At 40.3% G+C, this 17,784-nt stretch overlaps 1 protein-coding gene across 2 annotated transcripts; it reads right to left on the bottom strand.

The window, feature by feature from the left end:
* Nucleotides 1-14,222: 14,222 nt before the first annotated feature.
* Tceal8 (transcription elongation factor A like 8) lies at nt 14,223-16,360 on the bottom strand. Of its 2 annotated transcripts, XM_006995959.4 has the most exons (3): nt 16,237-16,360; nt 15,727-15,796; nt 14,223-15,132 (listed from the first exon to the last, which is right to left on the bottom strand). In XM_006995959.4, exon 3 carries the CDS (start codon nt 15,099-15,101, stop codon nt 14,748-14,750), a length of 354 nt encoding a protein of 117 aa, XP_006996021.2. In that variant the 5' UTR covers nt 15,102-15,132; nt 15,727-15,796; nt 16,237-16,360; the 3' UTR covers nt 14,223-14,747. The 2 variants fall into 2 exon arrangements, with proteins under 2 accessions (XP_006996021.2, XP_076419019.1); XM_076562904.1 differs by lacking the exon at nt 16,237-16,360 and having other exon boundaries at nt 15,727-15,815.
* Between the last annotated feature and the right edge of the window lie 1,424 nt (nt 16,361-17,784).

The following is a 17,784-nucleotide window of genomic DNA, read 5'->3' as shown; positions in this document are numbered from 1 at the left end:
AGAACTAGATTGAAGGGCTAGAAGAGAGGACTAGAGGGATGACATGGAAGATGAGGAAGAGCCAGATGGGGAAGAACAAGATGGGAGAGGAGCTGATAGGGGAAAGAACTAGATGGATGAAAACCTAGAAGGGGCAGAACTAGATGAAGGAATTAAGATAGAACCTGGAGGGGACAACAGATAAATGTAAAGAGAAATTGGGTAAGAAAGGAGCTAAAAATGAGAGCAGAATATAAGCTTATAGAGAGAAAACTGACAGAATAATAAAGTGTATGGACTAAGGAATTTCGTGTACATAGATTCATTTCTTTTCTTCAAAGATTAATTATCAGCTGGTTGAAGATTCTTCCTGGACCCTGGGAGGGGACTATCGAGGGACTGGACCCCCGTAGTCCCCGATAAGGAGGAAGACCACTGACCCAAATCATCATGGACAAATTAATTAAAGCAAGCAATTAATTAAAGCAAGCTTTTTAATTTGTGTACACAGCTGCCTCCCACTAAGCCGGAGTTTTAGAGGATGTGAGGAAGACAAGGGGTAGGGGGTTTCCAAATGGGGGGAAATGAATGGGGTTTCAGGAGCGGAACACAACAGGTGGTCATGACAAGGTAGTCATAGGTGGTCCTATAACCTTTTGAAACAAAGGTAGAGTTGCAATGCTTATAAATAATTTTTTGAAGAAAAAAAAAAAGAGACACAATTGCTTTCCTGGAACAGACAGTACAGAACAACTTGCAGTTAAGGTTAGAGGTGGGGCATGGCTCAATCCTTGAGAAACAGAGGTTTAATCATCAACAGGAATGAACCTAGTTTGTCTTTCCTATAAGACGGCTTTTAGGCCTAAGATAGAGGTAGGCTGTTTCTTCAGTATGGTACTAAAAATATGAACCAAAAGAGAAAAAAAAAATCTAAGTAATGATCTTTACATATATTTATTTTTATTGTGTTTTCTGTTTACTTTCTTTTGTTTTGTTTTGTGTTTTGTTTGTTTGGCTTTGGTTTTTGGTTTTTGGAGACTGGGCTTTGTAATGGCACACAGGTAAAGCCACGGAACATATGGCGACATATTTATTAACAGAAATGGACTAGTCAGTGTAAGAGCTAGCTAGTGTAAGAGCTAGTTAGTAGTTAGGCTGAGCTACGCAGGGCCCAGGCAGGACGGGAGAAACTTCTAGCTACGGGGTTTCTCTGTGTAGGCCTGGCTCTCCTGGAACTTGCTCTTTAGACAAGTTTGGCCTCAAACTCAGAGATCTACCTGCCTCTGCTTCCTGAGTTCTGGAATTAAAGGTGTGTGCTACCCCTGCCTTTCTCTCTTTCTTTCTTTCTCTCTTTCTTTCTTTCTTTCTTTCTTTCTTTCTTTCTTTCTTTCTTTCTTTCTTTCTTTCTTTCTTTCTTCCTTCCTTCCTTTCTTTCTTTCTTTCCTTCTTTCCTTCTTTCCTTCCTTCTTTCTTTTCTTTTCTTTTCTTTTCTTTTCTTTCTTTCTTTCTTCCTTCCTTCCTTCTTTCTTTTTTACTTCTTTTCCTTTCATTGAATATAGATTATTTTCTGGTACAATATATCCTGATTACGGTTTCCCATCCTTCTATTCATCCCAGTTTCCCTCCTGTCTGGCTCCACTCCCTTCCTGTCGTTCATTAGAAACCAAACAAGCTTCTAAGGGATAACAACAAACATAACAAAGTAAAATATAATAAGATTAAACAAAAAACATTGCATCAAAGTTGGACAAGGCAAACCAACAGAGAGAAAAGAGCAGAGGACCTGGTGCAGACCTGTGCAGGCCCTGTGCCTGCTGCTTCAGTCTCTGTGAGTTCACATGAGCTTTGTTCCTTTGATTTACAGGGCCTTGTTCTCCTAGTTCCTCCATCCCCTCTGTCTCCCCTATCCCTTCTTCCAAGGGGTTTCCTGAGCTCTGAGGGGAGGAATTGATGGAGATATCCCATTTAGAGATGTTTGTTCCAAGACCCCTCTCTCTCTCTCTCTCTCTCTCTCTCTCTCTCTCTCTCTCTCTCTCTCTCTCTCTCTCCACAATGTCTGGTTGTGGCTTTGTATATCTGTTCTCATCTGCTGTTAGAAGAAGCTTCTCTGATGATGGCTGAGCAAGGCACTGATCTGTGAGTACAGCAGAATATAATTAAGCAGTGATGAATATGGGTTTCATCTCATGGAGTGGGTGTTAATTCAAAGCAGACTTTGGTTGGTTATTCTTGCAAGCTTTGTGTGACCATTGCCCTAGCATATTTTGTAGGCAGGACATCAATGTAAATCAAAGGGTTTGTTCTTTTTTGGTACCCTGAAGAATACCTTCCTGTACCAAAGACACTAGGATGTAGGAAAGAAGGTTCTGTGAAGGCATCAGCTTGACCTCTCCATGTTCAGTAAGTTGTGTGGCTGTTGTCTCCAGCAACTGGGCATTGCTGTCAGTTTGTGGAGGGCAACCGATTATCTTGGCAACAGTCTGGGTTGTTTGGGGATTTCCGTGGAATTTCTTTGGCGAACAACTCAACTGGATGTAATCTAATTTCTGTACTGGAAACTTTGTTTGGTTACAAGAGATGGTCAGTTGGGACTCTGTCTCCCCCATTATTTGGAGACTTCATTAGAACCACCTTCATATATTTTAGGTTTCCACTATGCTAGGTTTCCATGCCACCCCTCAAATGTTTCTCAATTCTAGCTGTCTCTCCCTGCATTCTCTCACCCACCTGATTCCTGTTCCCTCCCATTCTAGTCCTCTTCCACCATCCACCCATACAATCTTTCTATTTTCCCCTTTCCAGAGAGAGCCACATGTTTCCCCTAGGCCCTTTATACCTAATTTCTCTGGATCTACACATTGTAGCTTGGTTATCATTTACTTAACTGCTAATATCCACACATAAGTGAGTGGATACTATGTTTGTCTTTCTGAGTCTGGGTTACCTCACTCAGGATGATTTTTTTTCTAGTTCTATCCATTTGCCTGAAAATTTCATGATGTCATGTTTTTGTTTTGTTTTGTTTTTGCAGCTGAGTAATACTCCACTTTGTAAATATATCATATTTTCCTTATTTTTGTTTGTCAATTTTGTTTGGAAACCAACAGTATCAAGAGAGTAAAAAGACCTAAGTCACATTGGCACAAAACATTTGCAGATCACGTATCTGCTACACATTTCAGTTCTTTGGGTAAGGCCAATTGTGTGTAGGAGCAGCAGAAGAATGAGGGTGGGCATTTACTTTTGCTGTGAAAACTCATTCCTATTTTCTTTAGATCATTGGTTTTTATTGGCCTTGCTACAATATTTTTCTATTCTTTAGTTATTTTATTTACTACTACTTATTATAATAATTATTATTATTATATTTATTTTTTTATATCTTGACTGTGGTTTTCCCTCCCACCTATCCTTCCAGTCCCTCCCCCTCACTTCCCCTCTGGCCCCATCCAATTCTCCTCTGCTTCTGTCAGGAAAGGCCAGGTTTCTCATGAGTATCAACAAAACATGACATATCAAGTTGTAGTAAGACTAAGCACCTCCCCTGGTATTAAGGCTGGGCAAGGTGACCCAGTGGGAGGAAAAGGGCCCCAAATGTAGGAAAAAGAGTTGGATACAGCCCCTGCTCCCAGTGTTGGAGTCCCACAAGAAGGCTAAGCTACATAACTGCAACCTATACACAGAGGGCCTAGGTCGGTCCCACGCAGGCTCCCTGGTTGGCAGTTCAGTCTCTGTGAGCCCCTATGAGCCCAGGTTAGTTGATTCTGTGTTTTCCTTCCTTTCTTTCTTTCTTTCTTTCTTTCTTTCTTTCTTTCTTTCTTTCTTTCTTTCTTTCTTTCTTTCTTTCTTTCTTTCTTCCTTCCTTCCTTCCTTCCTTCCTTCCTTCCTTCCTTCCTTCCTTCCTTCCTTTCTTTCTTTCTTTCTTTCTTTCTTTCTTTCTTTCTTTCTTTCTTTCGTGTCCTTGGTCAATGTTTTAGAATTTTCGATTAGAAAATTAAAAAGCAGCCAAGTATTTGAAAAGTAGTTCAAGTTCAGGTTCCTAGGAAGAGGTAATTCCTCATTAACATTGTAATTGTTTAATAACTGCAGGTTAATGCTGCCTGAAAATCCTATAAAGGGCTTGGGGTGTAGTCAGTGGTAGAACATTGATTTAACATAACCAAGGCTATGGATTTGATTTCTAGCACAAACACGCAAGCAGGCATGCTTGTACACACCCAAGCATGTGTGCTTGCACATAACACACACCATTTTAAGAAATCACAAAGGCCAGAAAACGTAAGTGGGAATTTAGAATTATTATCACAATCATTAACTATTAGAATGGAATTTTTATTTATATATTTTTAATGATTTATTTTTATTTTATGTGCATCAGTGTTTTGCCTGAATGTGCTTGCATCTGTGTGAGGGTGCCAGATGCCCTGGAACTGGAGTTACAGACAGTTGTGAGCTGTCATGTGGATGCTGGGAATTAAACCTGGTCCTCTGGAAGAGCTTCCAAAGTGTATACTCAATGTATAGAGAGAATAGTTCAGATAGACACAGACAGGCTCTGCTTCTATGTTTTCAAAAGGATTGGAGGAGGTGATCCTTCTTCCATCTATCTTAAAGAGTCATTACCAAGACCCTATAATGAAAAATAGGTTATCAAGTGAAAAAGGTAATCAGAGTTACATAAGACACAGGAGCCTTCAGATAAAAAAGACAAATTTTCAAGGTGAATTATTTTTATTTTTTAAAAATATTTTTATTGATTCTTTGAGAATTTCATACATGAATGTTGATCATATTCTCCCCAACCACTACCTCTAACTCCTCCAATATCCACTCCCGACCTTCTCACACTCTCTCAATTTTGAGCCCTGTTTTTTTTTTCCTTTTTACAACCCACTGAGCTAAATTTGTGTTGTCCATATACCTATAGGTGTGTGGCCATTCACTGGAGCTTGGTAGATTTTCCAGGAGTCATTTTTCTCTTGGATAATTTTACTAGTGCATGCTTGATGTATATAATATACAGTGTTGGATTTCATATAGATAATTTCATTCAAGTATGTCATGTATATGAACTGCCCGTTTTATGTTCAAATTCAAGGATGCAAGGACAGTTCAGTTGTTTAGACATATGATTGAAAATCTGGTATGATCTAGTGGAAACTGACTGGTGAGTATTCTTGGCCCTTCTGTATAGCACTCCTCTTTCCCAGGGAAAGGGTGGGACCCTTTGTAGAATGTGTTGGGAATTCTTAATAGTCTCTAGCACACAAGATAAGTCAGATAATTTCCTTGTCCAGGTTCAAGATTATAGATAGGCAAGGCAAGATAAAGACTAATATTTTGGGCCTTCTGACTTGCTTTGAGCAAAATGGATTCCAGTTTCTATGACTGGCCTTTAGGGAGAGGAATGATAGTTTCCACAGCCTACCTTTGGGGTTAAAAACGAAGCAGGAGGAGGTAACAAAGAAACTTTGTTTCTCATACTACTTTTGAGACTTCAACTTTAGGATATCATTTTCTTCTCATTGCCAAACAACTTAAGAACAAATCTTACTTCACTTTTAAAATTTGTCTTTTATTGAAAATAGATTTTTTTTTCATACAATATATTCTGGTTACATTTTATTTGCTTAAAAAACACCCTTCTAAATAACCAATACAATAATGGAGACATTCAGAAAATTTGGTATTGGTATACTATTATCTGACCTACAAACCTTACTCAAATCACATATCACATTGAATTCTTTTAATCTAGCACAGTTTCTTTTTTCATAGCATTGACATTTTGATAAGGATGTGATACAGCTGGAATCCTCACATTGCTAGTACAAGTATAAATTAGTACAATCTCTCAGGAAAACTGTCTGGCAACTTCATGTAAAATTCAATGTTCACCTTGTCTACAACCAGCAATTCCTCTTCTAGATATTTCCCAAGAGAAATGAGAATGTGTATGGACAAAAAGGTCTACAGAAATATACATAAGGACTATATTTATAATAGACAAAAATGGATACAATTCATATATCCCACAGCATCTGAATGGATAAATAAACTGGTCCGTATTTGCATTATGGAGTACTATGCAGAAATAATAGTAAAAAAATAGCTATCAATGAACACAACTATAAAAACTAATTTCTTTTATAATATATATATAGATAGATAGATAGATAGTGTGTTGTTGCATAGCTCAGACTTGTCTCAAACTCGATATGTAGCCCTCACTGTCTTTGAACACCCAATCCTGTGTCTGCCTTCAAGTTCTGGGACTATAAGCATTCAGAGCTCTGGTATTATATACATGTATCCATTAGCTTCCAGATAACAAAGTCTTTTTGTTTGGTTTGTTTATTCTTGCATTTGTTTCTCTGAGATAGATTCTTTGAGACAGTGTCTTCCTATGCAGCTAGGGCTGCCTTGAATTTTAATCCTCCTGCCTCCATGTCCCAAGTGTTGGGGTTACGGAAGTATATCTCTTTACCCAAGATGAATCCTGTTTTTACACTGGACATTAATTGTACAAAAGAATAGCCTTCACTGTAATATTCACACATGCTTATAAATGTACTTTGATGCTATTCACTTCCCTATTTCCCTCTCTTCTTCTTTCCCACTGCTCTCCACTCTCTTCCCCAATAGCCTCTCTTCTACATGTTTTGTTTTGTTTTTAAATTTTAGAATGGCCAAGAAGTGGCTTAGTAGTTAAAAGCACTGGCTGCTTTCCCAGAAGATAGGGTTCAATTCCCAACAACACCTGTATGGTAGCTCATAGCCATGTGTCTCTAACTCCAGTTTCAGAGAAGCCAATGCACTCTAGCAACATTCACTGATGCCAGGCACACAAAGGTGCACAGAAATACATGCAGGCAAAAAAAAAATACTCATACACATAAGATAATAAAGTAAATTCTGAATAAAACTAAATTCTAGATTCTCCTTATGAGAGAAAGCAAACAATCTTTGCCTTTCTGAATCTGTCTTGTTTTACTTAACACCTTGAGCTCCAGTTCCACCAAGATGAATTTTTAAAGCATTATATGAATGATAGATAAGATTGTAGTTACAAACGAATGCATGCCACACACTTACTCTTATCTAAAGTTCTTCCATAGAGAAGTGAATATAAATCCATAGAAATAGTTAGAGTGATTTCTAGCCAGGAAGTAGCTAAGAAGGGGAAAACTTTTGAGAAAGATGGAAATGTTGTATTTTACAATTTTAGTTATATTGAGTCACACAGTTGATGTTTGTACATTTCCCTGTATGTAAGTTTTGTCTCAACTTTCCAAAATCACATAAATCGAAATACACACTTCATGAAAGCAGGAACATTGTTTTGCATATTGCTGTGTTTTAGGTCTCATCCAGAGGCCAGGAAAGTAAACAGGAGCCCAGTAAATGAATACAAAAATTATCAGGCCATGGACAACATCAATATCTATGATTGTCAAAAATATAATGAAGATTTGGGCCCTCAACCCTATATAATACATGTGTGTTTTGTATCTGAAACCTGATTAATCCATTTCCTGGCTTACAAGAATCCTGTTCATCACTTACAGAATTCTGACAAAAGCAAATGGATATTTCAACAGTTTTTCCTGGCTCAAAAACTTGTGTTTCCCCAACTATAACCACTTGGCATGGTAAACTGATAAGACTGAGGAGCAGGTTGCAAAAGTGATGAATACTTGGCAGAGCTATACCCCCATGACTGGCTTGAATAATCAGCCTTGGAAGGCAGCTGACTACATAGTCTCTAAAGTATGTATGGATATATAGTTTATGGATAAATAGATATTGGCTAGAATGGTCAGACATATAGAGAAGCCTTCTAGGAAATAGTTGTTAGATTGGATGAATAAACAGATGAAATGTGAACCTGTGACTATCTGGTAAACATAACTAAAGACATCCTTTTAATATTTCTCTCTTCATACGTCTATAGCAAATTTGAAGTGAATTGCATACTTTCCTGTGATGTTGGTGATCTAATCCAGGGACACATGCATGCTAGGCAAGTAGTCTACTGCTGAGCTACATACATAAAGGGCATTTCAATGATGCTCTTTTAAAGTCATATTAATTTCTGTTTTATTTTGAGAACTTGTGTTACTTTATTGGATAATTTTTAGGAAGTAGTCATGAAATGCCACCCTGTGACCAAAGATAGAACTATAGTACGTATACATTTAATTAACGATAGGGAGTGTAGCAAGAAGGTGATAGAGAAGAGAAGCCTCACAGTCAGGACCCATAGAAGTCCAATACTTCTAACAGGTTCTTCTCTGAAGTAAATGGAAAAGGAAACAAGTGAAGGATTGAAAGAGCAATTAGTTGCTGTATCAGATAATGAGAAAGGAAAAACAGGACTATAGTGTTCTCATTTGTATGGCGTTTTAAATCTCCACATACTCATTGGAAACATTTAAAACTGAAAATACAGAGGATAAAGATGAAGCAATAGATTTTCAGTAATAATATAATCTAGAAATATAAATATTTTACTATTTGTTCTTAATCCATAAGGGGCATAAGGGTATTGTAGATGACTTTGTTTTGTAAGCATATGTCAAAAACACATTTCTGAGCCTGGGAGGAGGGGACTGGAACTGCCTGGACTGAATCTACCAGGTTGAACTCAATCCTCAGGGGAGTCTCTGCCCTGGAGGAGATGGGAATGGGGGATTGGCTGGGGGGAAGGTGGAGGTGGGGGGTGGGGGATGGGAGGGGGAGGGGGAGAACAAGGGAATCCGTGGCTGATATGTAAAATTAAATTTAATAAATAAATTTAAAAAATAAAAAAAACACATTTCTGTATCAATGAGGTATTTCTACAACGTATTTTATTATTCATCACAATAAGATTTCAAATTCTCTGACACATCGCTCTATATGCAAGTATGGAGATTTCTTCTGTTACTGGCTTACAATGCAGAAATAGCATTAACCTGACTATATATTGTAAATATTCGCAGTTTTGAGCTATTGCTTTTAATTTTACAAATGAATTGCAGTTATTTTATTTAGCTTGTCTGGAAGTTGCTTCTTATATGTAAGTGAGAAAGGTAGATGATGATTATGGCACTAGCAATGATGACTGATTTACTAATGTTCTCTGAAAGCCTACTGCTGTATGTCCAGCATCACCTACAGTTTCCTGATTTCACTTTCTACAACTCAGCCTCATTTTATACATGAGAATAATTCATATTAGGTGAATTAACCCATCTGATCTCATACTTCTAAGCAGAAAAAAATTTTACTTTACCATGTGCTTTCCCAATAAACATAGTCCATCATTTTATGTAATGGGTTTCCAGGGTATGGTTAATGATTATTTCCAAATCTCACATTATGTGACCTGTGCTTAACCAGAGTCCACAGACTGTTGACTCAACACCATCCCCTGATGATGATTATAGAGATGATAGCAGCAACAAAGGGAGTAGAGAGAAAATATTTTTGTTCCGTCTAAGAGTCTAATGTCTCGGACAGTATGAATGTCCTTCAAGAAAGAAGACAATTGATGTATAGAAAGTCCTATACCGATAGGGAGAAAAGCCTCTTTAAGGCAATCCATATACTTCTTTTCTTTTACTTTCTTTGTTTCCTTTCTTTAGCTACGTGCCTCTTTCTCTCTGCGGACATGTGGTCAGGTTTGGCAGCAAACACCTTTGTCTGCTGAGACATTCCCAATGGCCCCACTTTGCATTTGTAAACCAAAGAATCTGAATTCTCACCTCATTACCCAAGTAATCCTTTAAGAAGCCAGAAGCTGGGGCTCAGCTCCGGAAGAGAAGGCTCTAAGATTAGCAGCTTTCTATGGCTCTTTAAGAGTTCGGTTCCCAGAACCCACATCCAGCAGCTCACAGCTGTGAGTAACTGCAGCTCCCAGGGGGCAATCTGATGCTTCCTGGCCTCTGTGGTTAACTCCACATAGGCATGCTCATACCCACACGCGGGACACACACATACATATAATTAAAAATAACAAAAGCAGTCAGGTGTTGTGATGCTCGCCTTTAATCCCAGCCCTCAGGAGGTAGAGGCTGATGGATCTCTATGAGTGTGAGGCCAGCCGGGTCTACAAAGTGAGATCCAGGACAGTCAAGGCTACACAGAAAAACTCTGTCTTGAAAAACCTAAATAAATAAATAAAGTAACGAAAGTAAATCTTAAAAAAAGATGCCAGAAACATTTCTTCAGATGACAAATATGAAGAACACTACTTAACTGCACTCCTTTCTCCACCTCGATTGCCTTAAAAAGCAGCTTTGCTTTTTCAAGGATTTTGTTTTTCTTTTAAGTGTCCCTGTGTGCATGTACACATGCACGAGAATGAAGGTGCACAAAGAGGTCAGATGCATCAAATTTGGAGCTGGAGTCCCAGGCAGTTGTGAGCCTATGAATGTGGATACTGGGAACTGAACTCAGGTCCTCTGGAAGAGAAGCAAGTGCTCTTAGCCACTGAACCATGTCTCCAACCCCTTCAAAAGCATCTAAACACCAATTCAGTTGGACTGCCCTGAGACTCCAAATCAAAGACTGAGTCCGCAGTGTAGGGCTGTTCCAACAAGAGACAGTAACTGTAAGTTTATTGGGGTGCACAATATATCAACCACAAGTAACTTTTTGTTTTTCTCTCAAGATGTAGGATCCAAAGCCTTTGTAAGCTTCCTTTACCTGTGATCGTCTATGATTTTTGTTCTGAGCTGACACGGACATGAGATGCTCTGCATTTGAAAGACACAGAGCTAACTGGTTATAGAACCACCGAAACAGGCCAGGGCACATTTCAGGCCATTCTGGAAGTCTGAATAGGGTGGGTGAAACAAGAATGGGGGAAGTCTTATCTGCAAGCTAACCTCATTTTTGCCAGTTATTCCAGAAGCTAATTTACTGGAACTCTGAGGCAAGGGTCAGCTCCTTATATTTCAACCCCCAGTGGCCAAGTCAGACCCAGAGAGACGCCTCCTAGCTCAAAAACTGTCCTAACCAGTGTTTCCAGCGGGGAAGCTTTGAGGCTTTATCTCTTCCCCTGGAAAAAAAAAAAAGATTTCCAAAGGAGAAAGATTAACAGAAGAAAAGGTAACATGCTCTGGCTTGGAGTGGGAACAGCCCTCCGGGTAAGTCTGTCCAGGATAGCTCAGCCCTCAGCTCTGGAAGCCCTGGTGTCTGATAAAAGCTTGAGCAGGGGAACCAAATGGCATGCTCGGCCCCTCTGAGTACCAAGGTACTTCCCTTTCTAATCAAACTTTCACAGTGAGCCTGGCCTCCAGAACCTTACTCTAGTAGGAATTCCAGCCCGACCACCATCCATCGGGCTGTTGTAATCTTGAAAAATCATCTGCATTTGTGGTTTTTTTTCTAATACACTTTACTCATGTTGCAAGAAGGGAATGCATAGCTCAGCATGACATTCAAGAAAGAAAATTTTATCTTATATTAGATCTCTCCTTTGGCTTTTTAATCCTGTATTTCCTTGTAAACAGGAAGCTTTTAAGTCTTATGTATAGCACTGTTAATATTTTTTCTTTAAAATTCGTATTTATTTTTATATAAGCATTCTAACTTTTAAATGTCAGTAAGTATATATATATATTTAATTTTTTTTTCAGGACAGGGTTTCTCTGTATAGCCCTGGCTGTCCTGGATCCCCCTGGTGTCGACCTCAGAGATCTGCTTTTCAAACTTTTGTGTATTCGAGTTCTACCTGTGTGTATATTTGTGCAGCACATGTATACCTTTGGCCTGTGGGAGCCAGAAGAGGACATTGGATCCCCTGGGACTAAAGTTACAGCTTGTTGTGAGTCAGCATGTGGGTTCTGGGAATTGAACCTAGGCCTCTGGAAAAGTAGCTGATGCCCTTAACTGCTGAGCCATCTCTGCAGCCTCAGCACTCACTAATGTTTTATTCTACTTATCTTACGGTCTTCACTTATGTTTGGAGCACACTGCACATAGCAGTGATCCTCATGCTTCAGCATATATGGTACTCACCTGGGGCTGTTTGTTAACTCTGTTGTATTTTCAGCCCATCTTCAGAGTTTGAATCAAGCGGATTATATGTGAGCCCCGGAAATCAGCATCCTCAAGACACTTCACAAATGACTCTGATGGAGAAAATAATACTTTCATAAAGCATTAGGACAACAGTCCTCTCTCTCTCTCCTCTCTTCTCTCCACAATTATTTGCTATAACTTCAGAGAAGTAAAATGTGCTTGCTATACAGACTAAGTGCTATTCCAGAATGTTCATGGAAGGAGAGAACTGACCCCTTCGAGTTGTCCTCTGACCTTCACACACTCACACACTAATAAATAAATGTAGTTTTTAATTTTAAAGAAAAAAATACTGACATTGGACACAGGCCACAGAGGGTTCTTAAAGCACCGAGAATGTTAAGAATTTTTTTAATTTTTTGAATGTTTTCATATTTCAGCAAGGGGTAGGTAGACGGGGCCTGGTTATGATTTTTAGATACACTTTGCTTTATAAATCATATTTATCTTTCAAGAAATGAGATGGAGGGCTAGAGAGATGGCTCAGAGGTTAAGAACACTGGCTGCTCTTCCAGAGGTCCTGAGTTCAATTCCCAGCAACTACATGATGGCTCACAATCATCTATAATCTGGTGCCCTCTTCTGGCCTGCAGGCATACATACAGGCAAGATGTTGTATACATAATAAATAAATAAATCATTTAAAAAAAAAGAAATGAGATGGAAAACAACCTTGAACAATTCTCACATGTTCCCTGAGGGTCTCCTGAACCAATGGGGCCTGCCAGTATCCTTCAGATAGATTTTTCTTACAATGCAAGGACACAATCTTTTTTTTTTTTTTAGAAGCAGCTGTTCTGGGAACTGAGTACAAAATTTGGTTGTCAGAGTGCTTACCTACTATGTATAAGTACTTGAATTGATTCCCAGCATCATATAAACTGAAAGCAGTGGTAATCACCTGCGGTCCGTGCACTTGGGAAGTGGAGACCAGAGGATCAGAAGCTTAAGGTCATATTAAGCTACAAATCAAGTCGGTGGGAAGGCTGGGATACATAAGGTACTGTCTCAAAAAAAAAAAAAAAAAAAAAAGCAAACCACCAAAAATACCCAGCAGTTCTTCCAAATTTTTTATTTAATCAGGTACCTTGGTCTACTCTCAAATAGGTTTATTATATCAGGTTGGAACTAATACCAAGAAAAATGCCCCACATTTAAAAACAAAAGGGATTGCTTTTGCTAAAGACTCTGCAAGACATCCTCATAAACCCAGGGCAGTTTTTTAACGCCTTCCCTCCCCCACCCCACCGGAACTGAGGAGTGAACCCAGGACCTTGTGCTTGCTAGGCAAGCACTCTACCACTGAGCTAAATCCACAGCCCCTTAACAACTTTTTAAAAAATGTGTGTGTGTGTGTATGACCCTGCATGAGCACATGTGCACTGTGTCCATGTGGACACCAGAAAAGGGTATCAGATCTCCTTGTAACTAGAGTTACAAGGGGTTATGAGCCACCGTGAGAGTGTTAGAAATTGAATCTGAGTCCTCTGCAAGAGCAGTTAGGCATTCTCACCAGCCACTGCTCAATATTTATGCTATACCACTATAGAACAGAAGCTTAAAACTTTGGGAAAATGGAGCGGTGGCTCAAACTTATAACCTCGGCACTTCAGGAGCTGAGGAAGGACTCCCATGAATTCCAGGCTAGCCTGGGCTTCAGAATAAGACCCTGATTCAACCCAAACAAAAAAGCCAATTATAGTGGCACCGGCTATATTTGAACACTTGGGGGTGGGGATGGCACTTCAACTGGGGAATTCCAGGAAACCCAGTGGGGTCTTGATAATCAGCGCCCCCAGTTGTGGGGGCCAGCAGAGAGCATAGGATCCAGCATAAGTGGCCCTAGTTGGCAGGCTGAGGTCCCAGGAAAGGGCCTGCGACTCAACAGAAGATTGGCATGGAAGAAGCCCCCCCCCCCCCCCCCCCCCCCCCCCCCCCCCCCCCCCCCCCCCCCCCCCCCCCCCCCCCCCCGCTTACCGGTCTTACATCTAAGCACAGGTTGATAAGCACAGGTTGAGTGATGCCATATACTTCCTCAAATATGGCACACCAATGTTCCCCACAGATCTCTGTGAGGCAAGTATTTTCCCCATGAAAAGACCAAGTCTTAAGCACATGTATCTATAATGATTGCCAGTTTTATTCCTCTGGCTAAGAAATCCAGAGGTTAATTCCAGGTTTACATTTCTTTTTAATAGTTCTTCATCAAGTCTAGTGCCTTTATTGCCTCTACAAGCTGGTTACAAATTAATTTTAATTAACTCCCACTTATTAAAAAATCTGCAGTTCTTTGTGAGACACATATTCATTAAAAAATACACAGAAGCAAAAGGCAAAATTAAAACACACCACACAAAAATAAGCACTGTTAAGTTTTTTGATACGTATAATTATACATGTACACACATAATTAGGAATTCTCCTATATATGTGAGCTGATACTAAATATGCTGCTTTTTAATTGTATAATATGGAATGAACACATTTCCATGCACAAGTGTGACACTTTCCAACTGAAAAATAAACGTGGAAAATGGGTCAAAATCCAAAATCCAATGAGATGCTGGTAACAACGAAACTATCTAAAAGAAAATACCAGATAGGTAATTAAAAGTAAAATGAAGTTCAAAGATACATCAGAAAATGCTAAGAGAAAGAAAGCAGCAGCCAGATTTCAATCTCAGAAAGAAAAGCTTTCAAGGCCTGAAGCACACAGGGTAAGGACGGCTTCGGGAATGTCTTTGCTTCCAGTGCATCATCACAAACTTGTTTCTTACTCTTCTTATCTCTTCCCTAAGCCTTTCCAACTCATCTACTCCTCTTATCACTTCTTCAGGGTTCAGATGCCTTGTGGGAGTGTCCTCTTTAGGCTCCAGGCTGGGTTGAGCAGGCTCTCCTCTAAGGCTCCCATCTGCTTCCTCCCCCCCACTTTCTCCAGAAGCCTCAGGATTTTCTCCTGCCTGCTGTGGTGGATCTTCTGAAGGATGGCCTTCATCTGCCTTTGGTGTGTTCTGGGCTGTTCCTTCGTTCTCGTCACAAGACTTTTGCATGTTGAGTGTTTCTTTTTTGAATAAATTAATCCTAGAAAAAAACCAAGGAAACAAAACAGATTAGGTGCCAGGCAAATGGACAAGCTCGTGTGTTCCCATAGCGACTGACTTTTCTGATTCAGGTCTCTAATTGCCAAAAAGTTTTCTAACTAGACAAGTCAGGCTCTGAGCTCCTGACTCCACCCCTTCCTCCACCTCCCTTCCCTCCCCCTTCTCCCTGCTCTCCAACTCCATCTTCTCCTGTCCCGGCTCCAGCCCACCATTTTCCCAGCAGGCCCTGCAACAAACCTCTCCAAGCACTGAAATGGGAGCGGCGTGGAAGCAATTAACCCTTCCCTCACCACATGGCTCTAACACTCCCGCCCTTTCGGGCTTTTCCAAGTCAGCCCATCCTCAGCCTCTCACCAGCGTATGTCCCTTCAGCGGCCTCCTCTTCTCTCTTTTAAATATCTTTAGCCTCTCCTCTTTATTCTTTCACCCCATTTCCGCAGTAGGATCTGCACGGGCCTTCTGTGCTTAATCCGGATGGGAAGCCGCTGTGGCGCCCCTGGGATGTGCTTTTGGTGTCTTCCACACTTCTACCCCCACCCAAAGGGACCTGAAGCAATCGCACCCTTGCACTGACCTGTAGGTATCTGAAGATTTTCCTCTCTTCTTGCACCTCGATTTATGTCGCGCCCAAAAGATAAAGAGTCCTGAAGAAAGACAGGAGCGCTTGGTGAGCAAGCCAGTGCCTGGATCAAAAGGTCTCTTTTACGAATATAAGCCTTGATAGCAAAGTTTTTCCAGGTCCCCCTCTTCTCCCTCCTTTTGTGGCAGCCCCGCCTTCATCTGTACCCTCCGTTTCCCAGCAAGAGAGCAAAGAATGAGACAAGTTTTTCCCACATTGTTATTGTTTCTTTTCTCCGTCTGTCTCGTATTTTGCCTTCCCCCCTCTCTTTTCTTTCTCTTTACCGGACTCGTTAGCTCCCTCCCTCCCAATCTGCCCCATCCCTCACCAAGCAGCCCCAAACCTCTCGCACAAAATAGTTTAGCAGAACACTAGGATAAGGGAAATAGTGCGGGATAAGCGTGCTTTCTGATCTCTGCCCCCTCCACCCTATGGTCTCCGAGCCAGCGCCCACTATTAAAGTACCTGGAAGGAGCCGGGCTACTCTTCTCTAGCAGGACTGAGCTGCTACTGAGGAACTGGGCCTGGACTATAAGGACTTCTGCACACGTCGACTGCTGGTCACGTGAGGGTCGCGTCATCAATGAGCTCCAGCCCTTGGTTACCCCTCCCATTAACATTGCAGCCCGCCCCCTACATTCCCTTCACTCGATACTGTCAATCTTTTTTCTTATTTGCCAATCGGAGACAATAAAACTGATATCGTCACCAAGTAGTATCTATTCACCTTACTCAGATTACACAGGAAAGATCAGTCTTTTAGGGTACGTCGACCAATTCTCCTAATTTGGGAAATCATCGCTTTCTCTCCCTTGCTCCCTATACTTTCCCTCCCCACCCCCAAATCCTACAGTCCACCATTTCTCTGGGAATCTTATCCGTCTTTAAAATGGGGGAAGGTTGTAGATGCGCGCTCGTGGGGGTAGGGGAGGCTGGATAGGGCAGGAATGTTTAGTTTCTAAGGGTAGGAATGTTTGGCTTCATTAGCCCTCTGGAGTAATTTTCTGTTGCGTTCCATTTTAAACAATAGCATGTTTTAAAATGTTATTTAAAAAGGGATGCCCCATAAGCATTATTTAACACGGGATGAGGAGAAAATAAGTTCATTAAATCAATTTTAAGGTTTTGGAAAGTATTCTAATGGCTACAAGTGAAATGACAGTATTGGCAACATACTGATGTGTTGGGATTTTTAAAAATCTTACTAAAATGGCATCGTTTGCAAACTGACGGTAAAAACAGAGCCAATTTTGTCTAGTTAGTTTTGCATCCACAATCCACTACTCTTTCTGGCTGAGTTCGAGCTATTATTAGATGTCTGAACTTTTAATTGATGACTGCTGGCAGCTTCCACTTGCAAATAAAGGCTCCAGACAAATAAAGGCTCTTTCCCTTGCCCTTTGTGGGATCCAGTGTCTTTGTTAAACAGAAAAGCCTGCTTTTCATTCAGTGAACTTTGGTGGAACTCAAAGAAATATGTTTGTTGGTAAACTTTTGTTATTAAGAACAGAATGTTTGTAGGGAAATAGTGCTCATAATGAAGCAGAAAGAAGAGAGCTCTTTGTATGTCACCATTGATTGTTGGGCTTATTAAGCATGTGGGATTTTTCATTCATTCATTCATGGCACTCTTGACACTCTGATAGTATTCAATGTGCTCCATTAAAACAAGAGCCATCTCAGAGAACTCCATGCCCTACCAAAGAGCTATTTACAACCCGTGCTTACTGTTGCTTTATTCACTAAAACAAGGAATGCTGTTCAGCTAAAAAAAAAAAAAATAGAATGTAGTCATGAAATTTTCAGGAAAATTAATTGACTTAGAATGTATAATATTAACTGAGATCACACAATTTCAAACAGAAAAAAAGAATCACATATTCTCGCTCTCGTATGCAAAACGTAGCCAATAATATATATGTATACATGTAAAAAATACACATGTAGGGACAGTATAACATGCAAAAAATGAAAACAAGAAAGGCCTAGTATTAGGAGGCCAGGAAGGACTGG

This window comes from Peromyscus maniculatus, chromosome X, assembly GCF_049852395.1.
Source record: "Peromyscus maniculatus bairdii isolate BWxNUB_F1_BW_parent chromosome X, HU_Pman_BW_mat_3.1, whole genome shotgun sequence".
NCBI classification, from domain to species: Eukaryota; Metazoa; Chordata; class Mammalia; order Rodentia; family Cricetidae; genus Peromyscus; species Peromyscus maniculatus.
The sequence above is the reverse complement of the archived record's forward strand: the minus strand, read 5'-3'. Positions and strand labels throughout refer to the sequence as shown.

Bases quoted from the DNA above. Each gene is read 5' to 3' on its own strand.
- Tceal8 (XM_006995959.4), bottom strand. From the start codon at position 15,101: ATGCAAAAGTCTTGTGACGAGAACGAAGGAACAGCCCAGAACACACCA.